Raw genomic sequence first — 13,200 nt, 5'->3', positions numbered from 1 at the left:
CAAATACATACAATTTTTAAATATAAATTCCACTCATTTTACAAGCTCTCCATCCACGAAACTCCCCCAACATTTCCTTGCTGGTTGCATGCGTAATGTGGCTTCATATATAGCCATTATCCAGCCATTATCCTTTTTCGGCCGGAGGGATATGGAACCTTCGAATCCCTCCTGCTTTATTTAAGGCTTCTCCTCCCACTCCTGCCTATTTCCACTCCCGCTTGCCCCGCACATGGACGACCCTTAGCCGCTGCCGTTGGGAACCCGGAAGTGTCTACGCCCACCCAGCGACTCTTCCCCCCTCCCCCTCCCCAATTACCCCCCAAATCCTCCCCAATTGTTGCTGGGGAGGCGCTGAGGGTGAGTCTTAGGAGGGTGAGGCAGCAGCTGAGGCCTCCTGGGGGGCGAGGAAGGGGTGAAAGGGACCCCCCTCTTATCCCACCCCCAGCCCCCTTCTCACCAGCCCAGCTGGGGGAAATCCCTCCCACCACCTTGCAAGCAATTTCCCCCCTCCTCTGTTTTAGAAACCACGTCTTATTTTCTCCCGTAGTCTCTGGGCAACCCAGTCAGATGGGCAGGGTGCAAAATTATTATTGTTATTAATCCATCCATCAATTAATTAATTAATTCCGCAGCAGTAGGTGTGCTCAGCTCCTCCTGCTGCTGGATCATTTGTGGTTCCCCCACATATCGCGTGGCGTAGGGCAGACCCTCCCTATTAATTGAAACACCCTTGAAGCAAGGCACCTTTTCGAAGGGCCCGACTTCTCTGCAAGGATCCCTGGGGGAACTGTAGTTCTCCAAGAAGGCACCCTGCAAGGTCCTCTGGGCTGTGAGCTTCGTGGGCCACAATGAATTTATGTTATGTTATTTTTTACCTTTCCACATTGTGGTGGAACTAAAGTGGGGGGAAAGGTGGGAAAGGATAAAGATCTTCCAACCCTACTTGTCTCTCTCACACCCCACAACCTGTCCCCACAGGTCGTGGAAGAACCTCAGTGACCCCTTCCGGGAGGCCTCCTCTTTGTGAAAAGAGAAGAAATGGCTGCTCTGCAGGCAGCTCAGGTAGGTGAGGTATTCTATTTATGATTTATGCTGTGTTTGTGATGTTCTATTATGTTACTTTTATCTTTAGTTTGTATGATGCTTTGGGATTCATTGGAATGAAAAGTTTGGGTTCCTCTTTGGTTATGGGGTCTATCTTTTGCTTTTTCGACATCCAAAGCGTCCTTTAAGTAGGCCATAAGCTTTGGCTCTTGTACAATATTTCCAAAATTTCTTTACCTGCACTGTGGGTGAAGCAGGCAGATTGACACCCATTTCTTTAGGATTATTTGTGAGGAGTGAAGAGTGGCTGGGGAAACTCAGCCAGATGGGCGGGGCATTATTATTATTATTATTATTATTATTACTTTTCAGGGTCTGGTGTCCTTTGAGGAGTTGGCCATACATTTCACGAAGGAGGAGTGGGAACTCCTGGACCCATGGCAGAAGGCTCTGTACAAGGAAATCATGCTGGAAAATTATAGGAATGTGACCTCCCTGGGTAGGGACCTCTCTACCCTTTGGTTCGTAAGACACTGAGGAGATGAGATTTCTCACTCTTCATTGCTGGACTCGCAATTTATTTTGGAGAATAGCACACCTGCCCTAACTGGTCATCATTGCATGGGTTTTCAAGCAAGGCAAAACGTTATATTAAAAATAGCATTAAAGATATAAATACAAACAGGTACAGTCGTACCTCGGAAGTCGAACACAATCTGTTCCGGAAGTCCATCCAACTTCTGAAATGTTCGAAAACCAAAGCGCGGCTTCTGATTGGCTCCTGCAGCCAATTGGAAGCCCCGTCGGACGTTCGGCTTCCAAAAGAATGTTCAAAAACCAGAACACTCACTTCCAATTTTCGATCGTTCGGGAGCTGGAACGTTTGACTCCCCAGGCATTCAGGAGCCAAGGTGCGACTGTATAGTGTTGGAGTCTCAGCAGCAGGGATCATTCGGTATAGCCATTCTGGGTTAATGATGTTTTTGTTAAAGTTTACTAGCAAGAGAGAGATGCAACTAGGCAGGATGGTATGATATCTGTTGAGACAGCATATGCTCTGAAGTTATATGTTGATTCTGCAGGGGTTTCCAGCCCCAAATACCCCAGTAATAGGATTATTAAGTTTGCAGATGATACAACGGTGGTTGGTTTAATCACGGCTGGAGAGGGGGAGGCGGCTTATAGGAAGGAAGTTGAGCAGTTGGGGGAGTGGCACAGGAAAAACAACTTACTCCCAAACTTAAAGAAAACAAAAGAGATTATTGCGGACTTTAGGAAATGTAAATTGAATATTCAGCCACTCATTATTGAGGGGATGTGCGTGGAACAGGTCTCGGTGTTTCGATTTCTGGGAATGGAGTTGAGAGATGACCTAACCTGGGGAGAAAACAGCAAAGACCTGATGAAGAGAGCACAGCAGAGGTTATATTTTCTGAGAAGCCTCCAGAAAAACAATCTCTCAAAGCACCTGTTGATGGCATTTTACCATTGTACTGTTGAGAGTGTATTAACTCTGTGTGTGTGGTTTGGGAGCTGCACAGTCAGGGGAAAAACAATTCTGTCCAGGGTTATAAAGACTGCAGAGAGAATAATTGGATGCACTCTTCCCACCATGGATCAAATCTATGCTTCCAGGTGTCACAAGAAAGCTGCAAAGATAGCGCAGGATAGTGCGCACCCCAGAAATGATCTCTTTCAGCTTCTGCCTTCTGGAAGAAGGTACAGGGTTATAAAGACTAGGACTAGCCGCCTGAGAAACAGTTTCTATCCAAATGCAATTTTGGTTTTAAACGCAGTGTAAGGTAGTCTCTATGGGAGTATATTGTATTTAATTATGGGGTATCAGAGTTTTTAGGGGGTTAACCAGGCTGGGATAGCAGGCTTATTGGTTTTTGAATGTCTGATGTAGATTTTTTCAGTTTCGTTGATCTGTGTGGGACAAGGACAATAAAGGTTATTGTATCGTATTTATAATCATAGAGTTGGAAAGGACCCTGAGGATCATCTAGCGCAACTCTCTGGTCCTTCATCCCTAAATAAAGCTCAACAACTCTGGTAAATCTTCCCTAAAAAGATGACAATAGGTAGAACACTGCTAGACGTATTATACCGGGAGTAGATCGCAGTCTTCTGAGAGTTGGACGTGTCTGATCTAGGCTGTATTGTTCTCTTCTTATCCATACTGCCTTATGGCGAGTCTGACCATTGGTCTCTCTAGCTCAGTGTTCAGCCCTGGGATTAAACTTGGGAGCTTCTGCTCGTGAGGCCAGTGCTCCCCCACTGAGCAATGGCCCTTCCCCAAAAATCTGAACTGGGCAATAGGCAGGTGGGCACCCAAGTACGGGGGGAGGGGGGAGAGACCTCCTCCTCTTGCCAAGAACAGGGTGTGGGAGACGGAAACGGGGATGTTTCAGAAGGAAATGTGTTTGTAATTAGGCCGGCTTTTCCTTTCTCCCAAGAAGGAGGAGACCCTCTCATGCCCAGGCCAGACCTCATCTGCTGGCTCGAAGAACTGGTTATACTGCCCTGCATGGAAGGATACTCAGCAGCAGGTAACTGCGAATGTGCTCCTTCTTGCCTGGAAATTGGAGGTTTTCTGCAGTGGTGTCTGGTGCCCGTTGAGACTGGCAGGGCAGCATGGAGGGGGACCCAGCGGTGAGCGAAGCGAGAGCCAATGATGGGCAGAGCCACTCCCTTGCTGTCTGTAAGGGAGAAGGCAGGTAGGCTGAGGTTTGTGGGGCAGTGACCCTTTCGCCCTAAGGGACCGGCTGTCCATGGTTGTCTGGTGCACAGTAATCTTGTGGCCTTCCAAAAATATTTTGGCAAAACCCCTTGCCCAGAGGCGCTTCTGTAGACCTTGTACTCTTGGGGCAGGAGAAGAAGTCTTCTTGTGAGCTGGTACATCAGGAAGAAAATGAGCAGCTCTCACAATGACAAGGAGGAAGGGAGAAGTGAAGAATAATAATAATTATAATTAATAATAATAATAAAATTTTATTTATACCCCGCCCTCCCCAGCCAAGACTGGGCTCGGGGCGGCTAACACTGAATATAAGTACAGTAAAAACATTAAAAACAAAACAAAACAAACAAACAAAACCCCCAAAACAAAACAGAGAACAGTTGATTAAAATGTAAGTTTGAATACAGTTTAAAATGCAACTTAAAATGCAGCCTCTTTTTAGTGGTAGCCTATAGATCAAAGCCATAAGGGGAGAAAACATCAAATATTCACCGGGGCTGACTATCCATGCCGGTCCTACATGGGTCAGCAAAAAGAGCCGAGGGAAATTTTATATACAAATCCCATATAAGGGGTTCCATCAAAAAAATAAATGAGAGGGGGGTTTAAACCGAGTCCAGCCCAAAGGCCAGGCGGAACAGCTCTGTCTTGTAGGCCCTGCGGAAAGATGTCAAAACCCGCAGGGCCCTGATCTCTTGAGGTAGGGTGTTCCACCAGGCCGGGGCCAGAGCTGAAAAGGCCCTGGCCCTGGTTGAGGCCAATCTAACCTCCTTGGGGCTCAGAACTTCCAAAGTGTTGTTATTTATGGACCATAAGGTCCTCCACAGGGCATACCAGGAGAGGCGGTCCCGTAGGTACGAGGGTCCTGTGGCCCTCCAGTCATAGCTGGCCAAATGATCAATGATGATGTGAGCTGGGAATAACATCTGGAGGGACATAGTTCCTCACACCTGAGTTAAGGTCCTCTGTAGACAGGTGATTTTTGAACTGGTTCCCTGATAATAGTGTGTTTGTTTTTTGTAGACTTCTGCCACCCTCAACTCTCTTCCTTTCCGGAAGTTTGGTTGGTTCTCGCAGAAAATGACAGAATTTTTGGTTCCAGTGGGTGACACAGTCATCAATTACCAACAGTTCCTGCTAACCAATATTCTGCCCTTGAATAGCTAACTTAAAACAACACCTTAGTAAATATCAGCCCGGTTTATTTAATGTATGGCAGGTTCTGCCTCCCCACTGAATATTTGCATGGGTGATGTCTTTGCTATCTTCTCCACAGCTGTGAATTTGGTTGGTTCCTTCTCCTTAGAGACTCAGTTCCTCACATGCTTCCTTTCTTTTTGATTCCAGGAAGTAAAGATCCAGAGATTAAAAGTGAAGTAGATTCCTACTGCCCCTTGCGTCCCCTGAACATCTGGTTTGGAGAGTTGGGTGAAGCCCTGGAACCGATTTGTGAGGTGAAGAGAGAGGAGGAACCTTCCATTGTGCAGGCGGAAAACCTTCCGCCAACAGAACAGCTTTGTTCGATACAGCCCAAAGTGTCAGCAAAAAGAGCCAAGCATCCCAAGCTGGAAGTAAGTTATAAGTTGACTGAAAAGTGTCATTTGCAACAAAAACTTTATTGTATGGATAATACGCATAGGGGAGAAGACGTATAACATATTATAGGAGGAGCTTTCGTGAAAAAATGGGCTCTTGTTGTTCAAGAAAGCATCCAGAGAGAAGAGAAACTATTTTAATGTTTGGACCGGGAAGGTTATAGCGCAAATCTTATTGCACATTGAAGAGAAGCCGTTTGAAGAGACGGCTGGAGACTTTAAGCTTCATTCACCAGCAGGGGAAAAGAAGACATAAATATCTGGAGTATAGAAACAGTTTCAGTAAGAACATAAAGGTAAAGGTAAAGGGACCCCTGACCATTAGGTCCAGTCATGACCGACTCTGGGGCTGCGGCGCTCATCTCGCTTTAGTGGCCGAGGGAAGCGTACAGCTTCCGGGTCATGTGGCCAGCAGGACTAAGCCGCTTTAGGTTGGCAGGAGCAGGGACCGAGCCACAGGAGCTCAACACGTCGTGGGGATTCGAACCGCCGACCTTCTGATCGGCAAGTCCTAGGCTCTGTGGTTTATAAGAACATAGTTCACGGCAAAAAATGGTCTTGGGGTATGAACTCACTTGGATATTTAGTATCAGCCTGCATTGGGAGGGTGTGGGGGAAGAGGTGCTGTCATTAAGAATTCCTTCATCTCATCAGCCAGAAGACCTGCTAAATTAAGTGCTGTGAAGGTGATGAGGACAAAATCTTGGGGTGCGGTACTTAAACCATTTCCCAACCTCACTAGGGTCTAGCTCTGCGGGTTCAGAATTGCTCAGGTTCGAGCAAGAGAACACAACCAGGCAGATTGAAGCAAAACAATAGCTGGTTAGGAAGCCTGGTCTATTTATTGTTGCAACATGGTTTCCACAAAAAAACGAAGAAAAAGCCCAGAACAAAGGGTTGCATGAGTTTTTAAAAGTTCCCACAGTTTCCCATAATACATTGCACATAGCATCATCCAATTCAATCTAGTAAAATAATTTATCTAGCTACTCATTTTTTGTCGGTATTGTTTCCTTTCCCCAATTTTTGGCAATTAGTGTTCTCGCAGCTATGGCTGTTGTCGAGTCCTTACAGCGTAGCACGCAAGCTCAGGAGGCCAACGCTTCCGATATGTTGAAAGGCATCGGGGGCCCTGGCCAGGGCAGTGTCAGAGACTGGGCAGAGAAAGAATGATGGAGATGTCTCCCCAGTCTGATCCTTATACTGAAGAAGGAGGCAGTTCAGAATTACAACAGGGGTTTGAGGGAGCTCACTGCTCAGAGACAGATGAGGGGGAAAGCTGGGAAATAATGGGAGAGGAGGAGGAGGAGGAAGAAGCACCACCAGAGGAGCGACAGCTGACAGACTCAGTATCTTTATCAAGCATTCCAGACCTCCCCTCCCCCAGAACATGGCGGGCCTTGAAAGTAGGAGAGCAAAGAGCTCAAAGGCAGAGTTAGGATACAGTGTTAGGATTCTTGCTCCGTGCTTGCAGTCACGGGATTGGTTTTATCACATGACGATGTATGTTTTCATTCCACATTCATTCCCAGTGGCACATTATAGATCAACTAAGTTTGTTCTGGTATAAGCTTTTGTTTGTATGCACACTTCTTCAGATACCATGCACACCAACGCTTATACCAGTACAAACTTAGTTGGTCTATAACAGTGGTGTCCAAACTTTTTTCAAAGAGGGCCAGTTTTGATGAAGCGAAGGGCCCTGGGGGCCAACCAAAGGGCCAGACCAAAGCTGTTGAGCTTTCTTTTAGGATTTTACTCCAGGAAATAAACTGCCACAGGGGCCAAATTAAACTGACGGGTAGGCCAAATTAGGCCCCTGAAACTGACTTTGGACATGCCTGGTCTATAAGGTGCTGCTGGACGATTTTTATTTTTTTAAAAATTATTTTTATTTCGACTGCGTCAGACAAACACAGCTACCTACCTGAATTTGCAGAGTGTGATCAGCTTGAGAAAGGACAGTCTGGTATGATAATTCGTTCTTTCCTCTCTAAATTGTTTTTCAGGCCTGCAGCAGAAGATCTTCCTGCAACTGTGTGAAGGTGAACAGCGTGGAAGCCCTGCTGCGAAATCCCTTTCCTCAGCGCAGTTTGGCTGAGCAATGCTGCATTAAAGAGCTCGGTCCCGACCGCCCTGACCTGTGCATTGTGCAAACCGTGCTGGAGAAAGGCAAGCCAGTCACCCGGAGGTTTAGCAGGGCCTGGTACGACCGGAAGGAGTGGCTTTGCGGAAGCACCTCAAAAAACGCGTTCCTGTGCTTTCCCTGCTTGCTGTTTGGCGGCGGCGCCACCTGGGCACGGACTGGAGTGGCAGACATGAAACAGATCTCCCTAAAGACGAAGGTTCACGAGGAATCTGCAAAGCACAGGGAGAACTGCCTGAAGCTGGCCGAGTTGGGCAGAGTCAATGGTGCTGAGCCAACTGACACTGCCTGCGACGCTCACACCGGGAAGCATAGCCAGGAAGTGGAGAACAGGTATGTACTTTCAAAAATTATTGTTGTTGTCGTTTAGTCGTGTCTGACTCTTTGGGACCCCCTGGACCAGAGCACGCCAGGCACTCCTGTCTTCCACTGCCTCCCGCAGTTTGGTCAAACTCATGCTGGTAGCTTCGAGAACACTGTCCCACCATCTCGTCCTCTGTCGTCCCCTTCTCCTTGTGCCCTCCATCTTTCCCAACATCAGGGTCTTTTCCAGGGAGTCTTCTCTTCTCATGAGGTGGCCAAAGTACTGGAGCCTCAGCTTCAGGATCTGTCCTTCCAGTGAGCACTCAGGGCTGATTTCCTTCAGAATGGATAGGTTTGATCTTCTTGCAGTCCATGGGGCTCTCAAGAGTCTCCTCCAGCACCAGAATTCAAAAGCATCAATTCTTTGGCGATCAGCCTTCTTTATGGTCCAGGTCTCACTTCCATACATCACTACTGGGAAAACCATAGCTTTAAGTAGACGGACCTTTGTTGGCAAGGTGATGTCTCTGCTTTTTAAGATGCTGTCTAGGTTTGTCATTGTCTAGTCCTCATAGTTCCAAGCAAACAGCTGGTTTAAAAATGAATGTAGGAAGCTGTCTCAGGACATTGGTCCATCCAGCAACTAGCAGACGTCCAATTCCATAATGATATTTTTACTATTTATACCCCACACACCACATTGGGTTGCCCAAGACACTCTGGGCAGTCATACCTTGGAAGCTGGACACAATCCTTTCAGCTTCCAAAACATTCAGAAACCCAAGACGCGGCTTCCGATTGGATGCAGGAAGCTCCTGCAGCCAATCGGAAGCCTCGCCAGACGTTTGGGTTCCAAAAGAACGTTCACAAACCGGAACACTCACTTCCGGGTTTGCGGCATTCAGGAGCCAAAGGTACGACTATATAATAAAAGATTAAACATTGTTTTAAAAAACTTCCCTATACAGGGTTGCCTTCAGATGGCTCGGGGGTCGGATAACTCCACACCCTCCAACATTTCTCCAATGAAAATAGAGACACCCTAAGGAAAAGCGGGGCAGTCCAGGATAAAATCAGAAACCAGGACGGCTTCTCTAAAAAAGGGACACCCTGGGAAAATAGGGACAATTGGAGGGTCTGCTATTCACCACCTCTTTCGTAGATCTCAGCAAGCAAATTGTAAATAGTCATTAGTCAGAAGAATGGAAGATTTGTGTAGCCTGAGTTATAGACAGCCCAGAGAGAGATGGCAGTGCAGACCCTTCTCTGGGGATTTTTAAGTTCATTGGGCAGCTGGAATAATAATAATAATAATAATAATAATAATAATATAATTAATAATAATAAACCAAAATAGTGCCACAGCTTTAAAACTAAAATACAAAATGCAGCACAAGTGCAAGCAGCTAAAGGCTTACAAATAAAAAAATAAATGTAAGTGTAACAGTGTGAGGGCGACTTCTACTATAAATGTAGGCTTGCAGCCACTAAAACAGATAAGGCCCGGCCAGCCAATTAAATCCACTAAAGAAAATGCAGCCTGTGGCATATTGCAGTGCAGCAAAACTCAGGCATTTGAAAGTCAACATACCTCAGGCAAAACTTTAAAAAGTAACAAAATACTAAAGAAAAAAATAAAATAATCGACGGAGCTTTCTCTGGCGAGGCAGTGGTGCATGTTCAACAGTCCCACTTCCTACCCTAGAACTCTTCTCAATTCTCCCCTCGCCCCCTTGCTTTCTCACACGTTTGTTATCATTGATAACAAATTAATATATTGACAACAATGTATTTACATTAATATATTAACATCAATATATCAGTATTCATATACTGACGTTGGTATTAGTATGTTGTCCTGAAATCTGCAAAGGTGTAGCTGAAGCATGCTATCGGCAAGTACATTTTCGTAAATTAAATGCACCGGCTTTTGAGTTTTATTTTCGTTCAAAATGTTCCCCCTCTATTTGTCTCCAGCCCGCCTCATCCCCGTGCTCTGGAATGTCCCGAATACCACCATTTGGTAGACAAGCGAAAAACAAAGAGTCCTTTCTGGGTGCATTTTGGATTGCCTGCCGACGAGAGCGGCCGCACGGTGTCCGACGGTGTCGCTATTTGCAAAATATGTTCGCACTCGGTGTCCGCAAAAGGCGGAAACACCTCCAACCTCGGCAAACACCTCCAGCTCAAACACCCTCTGGAATTTAGGGAGCTGCCTTCTTCGTCCAGAGACGTTTCCGTCCCTTCGCATAAAAATGCCATGGAGCCGGCGGCTGAGACGGCATCAGCGAGTGCTGCAGTAACTGTTGCAGAAAGTCCTAGTGAACAGCAAAACACCGCGTCGGATTCTGAGCCGCTCAATCCTAAGAGCTTGAGCTCTTGTACTCAGGCGATCACAGAGTATCTGGCTACGTGCCTGGAGCCTTACAACACAGTGGACCACCCCAAATTTATCCAGATGGTGAACACTCTAAAACCGAAATATCCCTTGCCCGGTAGAAATTACTTCGCTACCGCAGGAGTTCCAAAGCTGTACAAGGACACGGTGGAGAAAATGAAGAGAGAAATATGCAGGCTAACTAAGACTGAACTGGCCGTCACAACTGATTGCTGGACGTCTGTAGCCGGTGCTCCGTTTGTGGCAGTGACGGTCCATTTCATTTCGGACGAGTGGAAGTTGACCGACGCTTGCTTGGCCTGTAGACATTTTTGGAAGGAGCCCAGCGCAGCCGTTCTTTGCGAAATGCTCAGAGACGCCTTGTCTGAGTGGGGCATCGACATGAAGAACGTATTTTGCAACACGACGGATAACGGCGCCAATATCCTCAGAGCGGTCTGGCAGCTGGGCTTAGAGCACATTTCTTGCTTCGGTCACAATATAAACGATGGGGTGAACCGAGCTCTGAACCTGACGCAACTGAGAAGGGCAGTCAGGAGGCTGAAAAGGCTACAAAACAGTATTTGCCGTAGCTGGAAAATGAGGCGAGACCTCACCAGAGCTCAGGAGATGCTTGAGATGGACAAGGTGGGTTTGCCAAGCGCTTGTCCCACAAGGTGGTGCAGTCTGCTCAAGCTGTGCCGAAGTTTTCTCGAAAACCAGCTCCCGCTGTGCAAGGTACTTATGGATTATCCGTCTAAAAGACCTTTGATGTTGGAAGGTGACGACATCTCGGCGGTCCAAGACTTTGTGTCTGCGGCTACCGTGTTAGAGGATCTCACCACGACTCTAAGCGGAAGCAGTTACGTCACGGCCTCATCTGTTCTGCCTCTTTACAGGCAAATTAAGAAAAGTCTCCAGCCCGAGGAGGGAGACAGTGTGCTGCTGAAGGACATTAAACGTGAAATTTTGGGTGCGCTGTCGGAAAAGTACGACAGTGCCCCCACCGCAACCACTTTAGGCCTGGCCTCGTTGTGCGACCCCAGGTTTCGCCTGCGTTTCTTGGAAGCTCCTGAGGCTGTCAGGCAGGAGGCCGTGAAGAAGATGGCGGACTTGCAAGGGAGTCTGTGTGCTGCTTCAACGGAGCCCAGTACTGGCCCTGCTCCACCCAGAAAAAGGACGTTGGCAAAAATCTTCGGTTTAGAGGCAGAAGAGGCGTTGGCGGATGATACATCAAAAGCAGAAAAAGAGCTAAATGAGTATATGGCTATGCCGCGAGTGAGCTTCGATGAATGCCCTCTGATGTGGTGGAAGGCAAATGAGGCTTCCTTTCCGATGTTGAAGGTGCTTGCAAAGAAGTTTTTGGCTATCCCAGGAACAAGTGTGCCATCCGAAAGCGTGTTCAGCATGGCTGGCGATGCTCTTCAAAGACAAAGGGTGTCTCTTTTGCCAGAGAATGCCGAAATGCAAATTTTCCTTGCAAAAAATATAAATTTCATTCAGTAATATTTTTTTGCTCTGTAAAATGTTGTCCATTCTTTCTGGTTTATAAAAGAAATGCAAATTCTCTGTTGCAAAAAAAATTGTATATTTTTGTTTAAATTTTTTTTTGTCCATTCTTTCTAGTTTGGCCTGGTTTATAGAAGAAATAAAATAAATAAATATAAATATAAATGCAAATAAAATAAAATATATATGCAAATAAAAATATAAATTTTGTCTGACCATCTTTTGTTCTGTAAAAAAAATCCATTCCATTCTTTCAGTTTTGCCCTGGTTTAGAAAAGTAAAGTAACAATCAAGTAACTGGTGTTGTAGGAGGTATGCACGTTCAACTAAGACTCATCAGTGAATTATATTTGAATATCTAAAAGTGTGACACTGAATTGGCTTTTTTTCTTTTTTAGTAATGTAATTAAAGTTTTAGAGAACATTCTCTCACCTTACAGTCATATGGCAGTCCACACACTCCAAACACTAGTTTTCCACCTGTCTGAATTTTTGAAAACAACTTAGATATATACAACTCAGATGTATACAAAATATACAAAAGAACAATAAACACAATAATATGAAGGGTGAGGTGCAAAACAGAAACCAGCTCACAGATTCTGAACACAATGCATACTTCTTGTTCATTAACATTGCTTCTTTTTAATTTTCATCACTTGTTGTTGGTGGTGTTGCTGTTTAGTCGTGTCCGACTCTTTGTGACCCCCTGGACCAGAGCACGCCAGGCACTCCTGTCTTCCACTGCCTCCCGCAGTTGGTCAAACTCATGCTGGTAGCTTCGAGAACACTGTCCGACCATCCCGTCCTCTGTCATCCCCTTCTCCTTGTGCCCTCCATCTTTCCCAACATCAGGGTCTTTTCCAGGGAGTCTTCTCTTCTCATGAGGTGGCCAAAGTCTTGGAGCCTCAGCTTCAGGATCTGTCCTTCCAGTGAGCACTCAGGGCTGATTTCCTTCAGAATGGATCGGTTTGATCTTCTTGCAGTCCATGGGACTCTCCAGGACCATAATTCAAAAGCATCGATTCTTCGGCCATCAGCCTTCTTTATGGTCTCACTTCCATACATCAGTACTGGGAAAACCAGAGCTTTAACTATACGGTCCTTTGTTGGCAAGGTGATGTCTCTGCTTTTTAAGATGCTGTCTAGGTTTGCCATCGCCTTTCTCCCAAGGAGCAGGCGTCTTTTAATTTCGTGACTGCTGTCACCACAGATGATGCTAAATAATATTAAGGGTGGGAAAGATAACTAACCTAGGATACCCCACGCACAGAAGGCCATGTATGTTTCACAGAATCATACGAGTTGGAAGGGGCTCTTGGGTCATCTAGTCCAACCCTTGCAATGCAGCACTCTTAACAAATAGTTCCTCATCCAACTTGAAACCATACCAGACCCAGGTTAGCTTTGCAAATGCGCTAGTAGTTTTATTGCTGCACCACAAAGAGGGGATAACCAACTTCTTTAGAAGCTATATGTG

At 46.1% G+C, this 13,200-nt stretch overlaps 1 protein-coding gene across 1 annotated transcript; it reads left to right on the top strand.

The window, feature by feature from the left end:
* Positions 1–328: 328 nt before the first annotated feature.
* Positions 329–11,867, top strand: LOC308469365 (E3 SUMO-protein ligase ZBED1-like). The gene is made up of 6 exons (XM_080991700.1): positions 329–360; positions 982–1,065; positions 3,507–3,599; positions 5,138–5,361; positions 7,395–7,864; positions 9,812–11,867. Exons 3-6 carry the CDS (start codon positions 3,524–3,526, stop codon positions 11,715–11,717), a joined length of 2,676 nt encoding a protein of 891 aa, XP_080847826.1. The 5' UTR covers positions 329–360; positions 982–1,065; positions 3,507–3,523; the 3' UTR covers positions 11,718–11,867.
* The last annotated feature ends 1,333 nt before the right edge of the window (positions 11,868–13,200 follow it).

This window comes from Podarcis pityusensis, assembly GCF_964106645.2.
Source record: "Podarcis pityusensis genome assembly, chromosome: 2".
Classification (NCBI taxonomy): domain Eukaryota; kingdom Metazoa; phylum Chordata; class Lepidosauria; order Squamata; family Lacertidae; genus Podarcis; species Podarcis pityusensis.
Note: the sequence above shows the minus strand (reverse complement) of the source record. Positions and strands in the feature narration are given on the sequence as shown.

What these genes read in the sequence shown, in the direction of transcription:
- LOC308469365 (XM_080991700.1), top strand. Translation starts at nt 3,524, where the DNA reads ATGCCCAGGCCAGACCTCATCTGCTGGCTCGAAGAACTGGTTATACTG. An exon ending in CCAAGCATCCCAAGCTGGAA is followed by an intron (nt 5,362 to 7,394) that starts GTAAGTTATAAG and finishes ATTGTTTTTCAG; the next exon opens with GCCTGCAGCAGAAGATCTTC. An exon ending in AGCCAGGAAGTGGAGAACAG is followed by an intron (nt 7,865 to 9,811) that starts GTATGTACTTTC and finishes ATTTGTCTCCAG; the next exon opens with CCCGCCTCATCCCCGTGCTC.